Source organism: Elgaria multicarinata, chromosome 1 (assembly GCF_023053635.1).
Source record: "Elgaria multicarinata webbii isolate HBS135686 ecotype San Diego chromosome 1, rElgMul1.1.pri, whole genome shotgun sequence".
In the NCBI taxonomy this organism is placed as follows: domain Eukaryota; kingdom Metazoa; phylum Chordata; class Lepidosauria; order Squamata; family Anguidae; genus Elgaria; species Elgaria multicarinata.
Window position 1 is genome coordinate 24438807 of NC_086171.1, and position 12555 is coordinate 24451361.

The 12555-nt window shown below is 42.2% G+C and overlaps 1 protein-coding gene across 2 annotated transcripts in view; it reads right to left on the minus strand.

The window, feature by feature from the left end:
- RBMS3 (RNA binding motif single stranded interacting protein 3) overlaps positions 1-12555 on the minus strand; it is an 860525-nt gene that overhangs the window by 166893 nt on the left and 681077 nt on the right. For both annotated transcript variants that reach the window (XM_063125041.1, XM_063125049.1), the window contains one exon: positions 11896-12053. In XM_063125041.1, coding sequence (XP_062981111.1) covers positions 11896-12053 — 158 coding nt within the window. The remainder of the gene's footprint in view (positions 1-11895; positions 12054-12555) is intronic.

Consider the following 12555-nt stretch of genomic DNA (forward strand, 5'->3'; position numbering starts at 1 on the left):
ACTAAGCGTGCGTCGGCAGCGAGTCTTTAGAGGCTCTTGTCTCCGAAAGAATAAATGCAATAAAAGTCTGCTTTCTGTAGCTGCGGGCTTGGAGTGTCAAACCATGTTACGCTGCACCACACCGCAGTGGCAATTTCATTTTAATACATGGGGGCACATCTTAACAACCCAAAGTATTCCCAGCAAAAGCATGAAATACAGAGGCTGGCAAGTGAAAGAGCTTCTGTACACTTTGTGCAGTTGATGTGGGAAGAGAATAAAAGTGAAACCCACAGTGCTCTGGAATGACCAAAAAGTGAGGCGGAGGGCAGGGGGATGAATCACTTGAATAGCTGCCTTAGAAAGAACAGGTCCATTTTCTTCTCACGTTTCACAATTAACAGCTCTCGCATGCCAGGGCTAGCTATCTGTAATCTGGCACACACTTCACTTGAAACAGACACTAGCATTATCAACTCTATCTGAAAATGGGCATAACAGACAAAGCAGTGGTGACATGCCTCTTTCAAACGCACTTCTGAATAGCGACAGTCCTACCCATTTTTCATTTTGCCACCTTGATCCTTTGCAGACATCTAAAACAATGCAGAGCAGGCCTTCATCTTATAACATGAAACTTTACGCGTTGCGAGTGGAGAAAGAAACAAGCATGGAATAAAGACACAAGACACCAGCACTTGGGATAAACTAGGGCCTCTTTATTAAACAATAAAGTAGATTTAACTCCTCCCTGGATATGCATGTGAAAGTGCCAGAATCTATGTTCTTATCTCAGGCCACTTCCCTGTCTTTCTGGGCGAGCCACTCTCCTAAGCCAGGAGTTGGGTAAACCCACCCCCTCTCTTATACGACTCTTTAAAAGTGGGGGGAGACCACCCCATGTCACCCCCACTCAGAGCCATAAAACTCTGAGTAGATGAGGCAGAAGGATCTCCAAAGGCATATCATATCCTGTCATGGGAGCCGTAAAACTTGCGAGGAGCAGGACCTCCTTACACGTTCTGTGATGGTTCCACCTTACTTGTCAGTATTGCACCTGCCTCATATGGAATGTGTGTTGCTGAATTCCATTTTAAATTATATATTTTCTTGCATTTTACTCACAGACATTCACAGAAGCAACAAATATCTAAGGCAGGGGTAGGCAATGTGGTGCCCATCTTTTTTTTTGGCACCCACCAAGGTGCCCTACTCCCCCCACCTTTTTAAAAAAACTTGACAAGTTAAATGGATTCTGTTGGTTCTGAAAGGAGTAACAACATGGTAGTTTAGTGTTTTGGGACTCAGGCCCCACCTCAGCATTGTGTTCAGTCTTTTGGTCAAGTTACTTGTCCTTTGTGATAAGCCATGCCTTCCATGGCAGCCATTTTGTGGTAGTGCCCAGGACAGTTTCTCAAACTGCCAAACAAGTAGTTATGGCCACCAATTTGGATGGCTTTAAAAGGATGGTGGTGGATACATTACTGGAGGAGAAGGCTGTCAATGGCTATAAAAACACCAGTCTCAAAAGGTAGAAGCTCAAGCTGATAAATTAAGAAAAATGTCAGTCATCAAAGCAAATGAAGTTCATCATTCTGTCAGACATACATTTGTAAAAATATTTTTAAAAGTGGATTTTGCTTCCTCTGGTAAACGTAATTGCCCCAACATTGTTATTATGAACTTTAAAACTAACAGGCAGCTTTCACAGTGATAACAAAAATAAATGCTACATGCATAAATCTTATGGAACTAAGTCAACTGTACATGCCCATTATGACAATTAATACAACCACAAATGAAAAGGACAAAATATGTATTAGAATGAGGAACAAGGTGATTAAAGAGTTCCTTGCAAAATTTTGGAAGCCTAAAATAATAGGTTAGTAGCAGAACTGTGTAATTTTACTTCACTGTCATACTGAATATATGATTCCAGTAGGGATGTATGAGAATTCTGTTTGATGGGTGAAAACCTTAAGAATTTTTTCTGGTTTAGCCCTGTGGATTTCATACTGTTCACCCCTGCTGGTGTTTACTCAATCTGTAGTGATTTGAACCAATACACGGATTATGTGGTGTGTTTTTTAATGGCAGCAATTTGTGCACATTTCGGGAAGTGTGGTGTTGAAATGTGCATAAATTTGCATTTAAAAAAATACTGGTGATTTTGTACAAGTGCACATGATCACAAATTTGTCAGTCTGCTATGTAGTCCCATAAAGGCATATTCCCTTCTGGTCAATATCCTTATGAGTTTCATCTTCTCCACTCACAACTTTGTTTAGCCGAGCAGAGCCATGTTTTGATTTTTTTAAAAAAATATTTTAGACCAACACAACAGCAAACATTTTATAAACAGACCAAGCCACTTTAAAGCTTTATTTTTCTGGACTTTTCATTGCAAAATAATGGATTCTCTCTTTATAGCCAAACGTGCTTGTATGGTCTCTGTGTATAAACTAGACATTTGTTCTCATGAATTTTGGGCCTGCTAATCTTAACAACAGTATGGGCTCCCACTGACTCTGGGATTAATGTACCTAATTATTATGGTGTTTTGTCTTTCCCACCAGCTATCCCTCCCTCCTGCAAGGAATTCTGAGACTGGTCATTCTTGAGAGAGCATGTCACATAGGAGAGCAAAAAAAATCTCTGTGTCTCAAACTACAATCCCAATTTTAAGGTGCAATCCTCTGCATGTTTACACTGAAAAGGCAATTCCGTGATATTTTCTAGTTTTCATTTCACAAACCATGTAAAGCAACTTTTCAGAGCTTCATATCCTTAAGTAACTCTGTAAGGAAAGGAGTTATTTCTGGTTTGCACTTCAATAGATATTATTAGGACACATGCGACATCTACCACACATTTTCATTAGCTTAAAATCTGCTTGCGTATTGTGACTTGCCTAAAGGAAACTTATATTCTGATTTCTGTGAGGCTGCTCTGGCTCTTTGGAAAATGTTATGAAGAATCTGTTGGCTTCCCTATTGACCATATACATTGTAGAATCAGACTTTAGACATTTCAGGGTAGCTATTTGTAGGGTAACAAATCACCTGCCTCACCATGACTTGATGATGATGAGTATCCAGGTGAGGTTCATTTCGAGGATAGGATCCATGACTGGAAAATTTAAAGGCTGAATAGATCCTCATGGTTGCATAGTAACCTGTTAAAAGTTTAAATGTTTTGGGAAAATATGTTTCAGACTGAAAATATGTTTCAGCCAGGAGCAAATGAAAATGAAAAATAAAAATTCCCCAAGTTGCCTGGGAAATGGTAGGAGTTGTAGGACTTTTTATCCTGGACAGATTCCCCCATCTATAAATTAAATATGTCTTGTGTAACTGACTTCCTAAAGCAGATCTAAGAAACAGGAGTCTCAAACTTTCCCCCTAGTTAACAACATTCTAAAGATACAAGTGTGAACACAAGGAAAGAGATCAGTCCTTTTGAGTGGCAATGAAAGCCTGTTCAGGCATGTCTCCCAGCATGTGGGCCCTACCCTCCTCAGTTGAATCGGCAAGACCTGAAAGGGAGTTTTACTCATGTTGACTTGAATGTAAGTAGAGCTGTTCATGCAGTTGTGGACCCTGCCTTATCAGGGTTCCAAATCACGTGGACAGTTCTAATTGCATTCAAGCAAATGAGAGTTGAGCTCCCATTAAGACCTTGCATCATCATCATCATCATCATCATCATCATTTATATACCACCCCACAGTCGAAGCTCTCTGGGCAGTTTACAAAAGTTAAAAACAGATATAGGGGGACACATTAGCTTAAAATCTGCTTGCGTATTGTGACTTGCCTAAAGGAAATTTATATTCTGATTCCTATGTATCAGAAGACATAGGAGGCAGGGCAGCAGCATGGTCCTGTCACTGTACCCAATTTATATCCTCCCATGTTCAGGCAAACATCTGACCTGCAGTTGACAATTGAATACATCTGGAGAACTTTCATGTCGTTAGAGTTTAACACAGCACCAGTGCTGAGTGTGTGCCTTGTGCACTGGTCAGCAGGGGCCACCATTTTACACCCACAATGCATCTTGAACAATGCTACATCATGATGCAGCATTGTTCTGCATGCAAAATTACTGGAGGACACGATGACCCGACTGGTCACAGACAGCTTCAACAAATGTCACCAAAGAATCCTCCCCTTTTCACGGGAGATAAATAGACCTGTGAAATGGGGCCAGGATGGGGGGGGGGGATTTGTTCTTATACCAGTAAAAATGTGTGTTTATGCAAACAGATGGATGTGAAAGAATGAATGGATGATGGATGGATTGAAAGGAGAGAGTGGAAGAGAAGGGAGGAGAAAGGAAGTCCCTGCCAGCCACTGATGTGCGTTTGACCCCCAAAAGGTTGCTCATCCCTGGTTTACATGGATTATTTGATATGCTATATTTTCACATGCATATACACTCTGGCTAGAAATTGGTATCACTTATTTATTTATTTGTTAAAAGAAGAGTACAAGTATTTTGTTTTGTTTTAAAGTCTACTTCTATCTTTGATATAGTTATGTGTGCCGTAAGACTATATTCTTCTAAGGCAATTTATGTTGAACAAATTTCCTAGTGTTTCCAAAACAGAGAAATGGATAGTTTAAAACATAGCCAGGCACTGATTGATTTATCTTCACTCTCAGGTTAAGCATTATACTGGTACCCACTAGCACTGCAATAGTTGAGTGTCTGACTGTCAGCGCTTTACTCATTTTTTCCCCTGTTTTCAGAGCTTTATGAGTTTGCTATAAAATGTCACTTGGGGGTGAATCTTGGAAGGTCAATTTGAGATACAAGACATCAGGCAAACAAATAAAAGGTATACTGTCTACTACTTCAGTGGACTTGTATCATTAAAAAACATCTTCGGAAAATGAAAGTTAGTTTTCCGTAACTGTCATTTATTAAGAAGAACAGCTCTTTCGGCACTAGTGGGATAACATGCCTCCATGTCCTGTAATGGAGCTTATACAGCTTGAGGATGTGTTTCCCAGTGGAGAACATGATGCAGCTTTAAAACAATTTCAGATCATAAGACTGCACACTCTTGTCTCCTAATGGGTTTTACTCTGCTGTCCCATTCTGTCATCCCTTGAGGCTTGCAAGGGAGGCTGATAGCATCCAATGGCAGTCAGAACAAGGCAAGAAGAAAATAGCACCTTGGAGAGTTCCAAGTGGATCCTTCTGGCTAGAACTCTCTCCTGCTATAACAATAGGAGTATGTTGTCTTAACAGGGAGCTAAAGCCAAGTGAAGCCTTATGTAGTCTGACGAGACCTGTGGTGTCATCAGCTCTATCTTCCTGGAGAAGCTGACTGAATTGTTAAAGGACCTGGAGACCTGTGGGGCTGGGAGATGCAGGTTTTGCTGGAGACTCATCCTCTGAGTCAGGATGATGGCAGGGCTGTATCCTTTGGCCGGGAGGATCCTGAGTAAGGCACTGACTGTCCTACACTTGAGGAAATAGTCTACTCCTCATCTTCATCAGAATCCTCTCCATCACACTAGAAGGTCTGAGACCTGGGGATCATGAAACCTCCTTAGTGATCTGCTTTCCATTATGGTGTGACTTTAAACCAATGGATCCTTGCACAAGTGCTTGCCATCTTTGTGGCATCTTTAAAAACAAACTTTCAAAATCTGCATGTGCAGTTATTGAACATCTGCATAAAACTTCAAACCATTTTCTTTATATCTATAGATGAACGAGGTTAGTGTGCTAAATTATTTTTAAAGCCTGCATGAAAATTCGTGCACTTATTCATACAAATTCTTGAATGCAATTTCCCCTAAAGTGTGTATTATTGTACTCAATTTCTCCTTAAATATGCATTTTGGTATGCATAGTTTGATCAGAAAACTGCATCACAAAATTCAGAGAAGTGCAAATACCATGGGAGAATTGCATTCCAATTTGGGTATTAATTTGGGAAGTGTGAATTAGGTTTGAGTGTACTAAAACATGAACCAAACAAATTTCCACCCCATCCCTAGCCATAAGGAGGCAATCTCTACTGCAATAACGTAAGAAGTTCCTTGGTGTACCCAGAAAATAAGACATCTGTTTCATCCTAATGTAACAGACATGCCAGGTATAAAGATGCTCTGATCAACTTATGGCCTGTTTTTATTCCTAGATCTTCTATTCCCAGTGGAGGCTGGTGGCTCCAATTTAATGGGGCTATGAATCTGCTCTGTCCGAATGAGTCAGAACTCTGAAGGAATTCTGAACCCATTGTGGGCATTGGGTTCAGCACCCTGGATAATTCCTTTAGAATGTTGACTGGTTCTGTCCAAAACACAGAGTGGATTTTCAGACTCACTGAAATTGGAGCCACCAGCTTATTATTATTATTATTATTTATTTATTTATTTATATAGAACCATTAATGTACATGGTGCTGTACAGAGTAAAACAATAAATAGGCTTTCACTGCCTATTCCTGTACAACTTTTCGATGTGAACATTAACAGAGCAGGACCTGTTCCATCTCTTCTAAGGGTGGCTACGTTCACTTCCTTTCAAGAAAACAAAGCAAGGGCAAACTATGGAGCATCCTATATGACTGCGAAACTGATCTTCCTGGAGGGATAGTAATGCACCCAAGACCGTTCGTTACTGTCGTTATATCTCCGAAAGTTCTTCACCGATTGCTTTGAAATTTTGACACAGCGTTGTGTTCGAATACGCGAGCGTTGTTATGTAACTATGTTCTCTATGGGGTCAAAAGTTTGTCTTAAAATCGAAGAAATAGGCCTCCCCAAAACCAGTCCTGCTGATCATTGTGACATCGCCAACCAGTAGGCCAATCCACTGCCTCTGCCTCCTCTCCTATTTGCATATTCTCTCGCAATTGACTGAGTGAATATAGATGTCACACCTGTGACAGTTACACGTTCAGAAGAAAGGTAACTGCCATGAGTTTCCAGTAACCTCCTCACCGTAAAAACATGCTTTTATATCTCTGAAAGTTCTTCACCGATTGCTTTGAAATTTTGACACAGCGTTGCGTTCGAATACGCGAGTGTTGTTATGTAACTATGTTCTCTATGGGGTCAAAGGTTTGTCTTAAAATCGAAGAAATAGGCCTCCTCAAAACCAGTCCTGCTGATCATTGTGACATCACCAACCAGTAGGCCAATCCACTGCCTCTGCCTCCTCTCCTATTTGCATGTTCTCTCCTATTTGCTCTTATAGGTCATTGTGACATCGCCAACCAGTAGACCAATCCACTGCCTCTGCCTTCTCTCCTATTTGCATGTTCTCTCCTATTTGCTCTTATAAGTCATTGTGACATCGCCAACCAGTAGGCCAATCCACTGCCTCTGCCTTCTCTCTTATTTGCATGTTCTCTCACAATTGGCTGAGTGAATATAGATGTCACACCTGTGACAGTTACACGTTCTGAAGAAAGGTAACTGCCAGGAGTTTCCGCTAACCTCCTCACCGTAAAAACATCCTTTTTTAAAAACCAAACAATTTGCTCTACTTCATCCAAATAATGCCTCACAGAAGATCACACTTAGGTCGTCGTACTCGCAGAGCGGAAGCACTGCGATGAGAAATTGCAAATCAGACTGAGGAAGAACGGGCATCAGCAAACGAGAAAAAAAGAAAAAGAATGCCTCAAATACGTGCCAAGGAACCAGCCAAGCAACGTTCAGCCAGACTTGAGGATGCACGATTGCTAGCATGGCAATCACGTTCTACAGCTTCAGATCTGCTTTGTTCTTAACAGAATGAACGCGACAGGCTGAGAGTGGCTGAAAGACGTCAACGAGAAACAGCACATCAATGTCAAACATGACTCCGTGGTAAACAATCACACGATTACAATCGCCTTGCATTCCGGTACAACCCAGCTGATGATTATAGTTTGAGGCGGCATGTTCTCATCGGCACTATGACTGAAGTGTGTCCTTATTGCAGGGCTCTTAAATTTAATGGAGAAACAAAAGGAATGTGTTGCGTTGCTGGAAAAATTAAACTGCCTCAACTTGGAGAACCACCAGAGCCATTACAAACTTTGCTTGCCGGATATACCGCAGAATCAAAGCATTTCCGCCGGCTCCTTCCTTCCGCTTCAAGATAGTCAACATAAATTCCTACAAATGTATTTCATTGGTGATGGCAATGATGAATTGAATGCACGCTGCGGAATTTATACCGGCATAAAAAGGTCCGTCTTTTCAAAACTGCAACAGCTACTTCACGAAAAAAACAATTTAGTACATTTGTTCAAAACAGCAATTGACATGATGCCATCTGATACACACAAGATTGTTATTCATGCTGACAAAACGCCTGCTGGAGAACATGTGCGAAGATTCAATGCTCCAACTATAGACGAAGTGGCAATTGTTATAGTCGGAGATCAATCTTGACAGGACCTTTCAAAGGTGAAGATGTCCTCATTCCTCGCATTCCTATGATTCCAACAGATATGCCATTTCAATTTAAGAGATTGCAATTCCCAATTCGATTGGCGTTTGCAATCACCATCAACAAAGCTCAGGGCCAATCTTTAGAATTGTGCGGTTTAGATCTAGACACAGATTGCTTCTCACATGGACAATTATATGTTGCGTGTTCTAGAGTCGGCAAACCAGACAATCTCTATATCTACACAGACAATGCAACAACTAAAAATATTGTATATCCACAAGCATTGTGAAATTAAACATATTAGAAACATCCACTTTGTCTTTTCTTTCTTCTCAATTTAACCAGACTGAGCCACAGCAACGCGGCTCCTCTCCTATTTGCATGTTCTCTCTTATTTGCTCTTATAGGTCATTGTGACATCGCCAACCAGTAGGCCAATCCACTGCCTCTGCCTTCTCTCCTATTTGCATGTTCTCTCCTATTTGCTCTTATAGGTCATTGTGACATCGCCAACCAGTAGGCCAATCCACTGCCTCTGACTCCTCTCCTATTTGCATGTTCTCTCACAATTGGCTAAGTGAATATAGATGTCACACCTGTGACAGTTACACGTTCTGAAGAAAGGTAACTGCCAGGAGTTTCCACTAACCTCCTCACCGTAAAAACATCCTTTTTTAAAAACCAAACAAAATGCTTTACTTCATCCAAATAATGCCACAGCAACGCGTGGCAGGGTACAGCTAATATATATATATATATATATATATATATATATATATATATATATATAGTGGGTGACCCATACAGAAGAAAGACCCACCCTCCCGAATAACACTCCGGCCTATCATTTTTTGTCTATATTCTTCATGTGAATACAACTTATATTACTCCGTCCTTTTACAAGTGTGTATTCTACCTTATCTTCCACAGTCTCTGCTGAACGCATTCCTGTGGAAAAACCAAGCTTCTAAATGCAAGTTAATGTTCCAGATACATCTCTCCCCTTAGCAAATTTATAATAAGGCAACTTAATGAATTCACTAAGGGGAAGCAATACTGCCTCATCCTTCATTCTGTTTTGCCATTTGAATGCAGACACTGTTATTTTAACGTTTTCTTGAGAGCAGTGTTCTTTTGTATCAAGGACAAAAGGTGAAATTGCAATGCCTATTAACTTATGTCACCTTATTAGCACAGGGGAAACTCATATTACTCATGATGAACTAAGATAAGTTGCTTCGCACAAGAATCAGCTGTCATATTTGCTCATCAGATGTTCCTTACCATGTGGGCTTCTTTAATACAGGGTGAGTTTTGCATTTGCTTCTTTTTTTTAAACAAGAACAAAAACAAACAAACCCATAGTTCATGCAAAACATTTTTCTGGGTGACAGTTATTTTGTGTTTCAATTTCATCCATTCTGTTTTCTGCTTACTGTAATTCTTTCTGTGTCTTAAGGTAGTGGAAAACGTCATAGAGTAAAATGAAAATTGGTTATCATTTTTAAAAGTAGTATCAAGACTAGCCTTCCCCAACCAAGTGCCATCCAGATGTTTTGGGCTAAAATTCCCAGAAGCCCAAGCCAACATAGCCAATGGTCAGGGATGATGTGTGTTGTAGTCCAGAACATGCTGCGAAAGGCTGACCTAGACCATGTTGAAAAAGTTGAATCACTACTACAAGGTTGGGCAACTTGTGGCCTTCCAGATGTTTTGGCCTAGAACTTCCATCATCTGTCACCATCGGTGTTGTTGCTGATAGCTGCATGCCAAAACATCTGGAGGGCTACAAGTTGCCCATGCTTCCTTTTAGGGATGTGCTCCACTTCTCCTCGGACCAGAGAAGCAGGAGCAGAGCGGGGGGCTTCGCCTACCCTTAAGGCGGAGGCGAAGAGGATTGGGGGACCCGCGGAGCGTTGCGGAGTGGATTGAGGTGAAGGCGGATCCTTCGCCTCGATCCGGAGCTCTGCCAAAAAGGTAAGTGGGGTTTACTTGGCCCTGCCACGATGGTGGCAGGGCCAGGTAAAAACCCCTCCCTCCTCTCCCTTACCTGCGTCCATCCGCAGTCCCGCGGCTGCTTCAACTGAGCCCGAGGACTCAAACAGGAAGACTAGGCCGAGTTGTGGCCTAGTCTTCCTGGTTGAGGCCTCGGGCTCAGTTGAAGCAGCCGCGTGACCACGGACGGATGCAGGTAAGGGAGTGGAGGGAGAGGGGTTTACCTGGCCCTGCTTCTGCAGCCGCCGCCCATGCGGCTACGGCGGCAGAGCCAGGTAAGGGACCAAGGGGGAGGGGGGTCTTACCTGAGTCCATCGCAGCCCATCCCAGCTTCACTAGAGCCCGCGGCTCAACCAGTAAGTGTAGGCCGCAATCGGGGCCTACAGTTCCTGGTTGAGCCGCGGGCTCTAGTGAAGCAGTGATGGGCCGCGACGGACACAGGTAAGCGGGAGGAGGGAGGGGGGCCTTACCTGACGCCACTCCCCGCCACTGCGGAGCTCCGATTCGGAGCCGGAGCTCCGTAGCAGAGTGGAGTGGCCCCCAGGCGGATCAAGGCGGGGTAGAGCGGGCCTGATCCGCAATTTGCGGATCGGCCGCAAAGAGGATCGGGTGCACACCCTTACTTCCTTTACTGGAAACAGATGTGCATTATGCTCCCTCCACTGTACATGATGTATGGCAGGGGTGTTGAACCTTGTTCAGTTTATGGGTCATATTCCATTTCCATTCTAGCCCAAACACAAAAGGGACAGGGCACCTCTCCCCACCAACCAACCAACCACCCCCACAAATACCAGCTTATTTTATCTTAAAGCACAGCCTTGGGAGAAGAATGTCAGCCTTTTAGAATTGGGGGAGGAGACTTGGAAAGGAAAAGCTCTTTGCATAGAACCAAAAATAGATACAGCCTCGTGTAGAAACGTTCTATATCTAGTTGTCAAATTACTTGGTGGCATAAGCCAAGTTAATGTTCCTTGATGGAGCATAACTTTGGAGTATAGTGGAATAATCCTACGGAATAGAAGCAATTGTTTCTAGAAAAGGGATTAGCAGGGGACTGGATAATTTCCCTTCTTTTGCATGGAGCAGCCCCAATATGTTCTTGCTCTAAGCTCTACCACTGATTTCCAAGTACTAACAGAGACACTGCAGATTCCTAATATTCTGACCTCCCTTCTGCTCTTCTCAATGTGAAATTTAGCTGGTTGTAGCATAATCATATGGACAAAATGACATTTACTCCTATTAAAGTTGAAACTGAGCTGCTACTTAATTATCCCTGGTTACATTACTGTCATCTTGCTAAATAAAATACACTATTTTTTCAAGCAATGGTTCTTCAACTCACTGTAAAAAACCCCACACATTCTGATAAAGCTCCCTCCTTGAATATTCTGCATATTCCATAGCTGCAAGACCTCCAAGCAATAGCAAAGGCAGCCTCTTCACCAGAGTATATAACAAAAAGAGAAAGAACCCCTGTACACAAGTCAGGAAGAACAAGGTTTTCACCTGGCAAAGCCGACTCCTCTACTGACGCCATTCGCATCTCTTAATATTCTGGTGGAAATTACATGTCCGAAGGGCTTCAGCATATTCTCCAGCTCCTGCTCATCCATGGAAATGGGTAAGTTTGAGATGTAAAGATTTGTGGGGTCTTGCTCTTGTTGCTAAAATAAAAGAAATGGTCTTATTAGTTTCAGCGCTAATAGAACAGGTTTTACCTTCGTCACGCCACAAAGAAACTTGTAAGCAAGAATGCAAAGTAGACACAAAGCAACACATGCAATTTTGTTGCTGTTGGTGTAGGAGCCAGGACACAAGAACATTATACATGTTGATTTATGTATTATTTATTTGTTACATTTCTATCCCACCTTTTCCTCCAAGGAGTCCTTTACATTTTATGCCCAGTTTTTTTCAAGTCCTATGAGGAGAAACTGAAAGAACTGGGCATGTTTAGCCTGGAGAAGAGAAGACTGAGGGGAGACATGATAGCACTCTTCAAGTACTTGAAAGGTTGTCACACAGAGGAGGGCCAGGATCTCTTCTTGAACATCCCAGAGGGTATGACATGGAATAACGGGCTCAAGTTACAGGAAGCCAGATTCCAGCTGGACATCAAGAAAAGCGTCCTGACTATTAGAGCAGTACGACAATGGAACCAGTTAC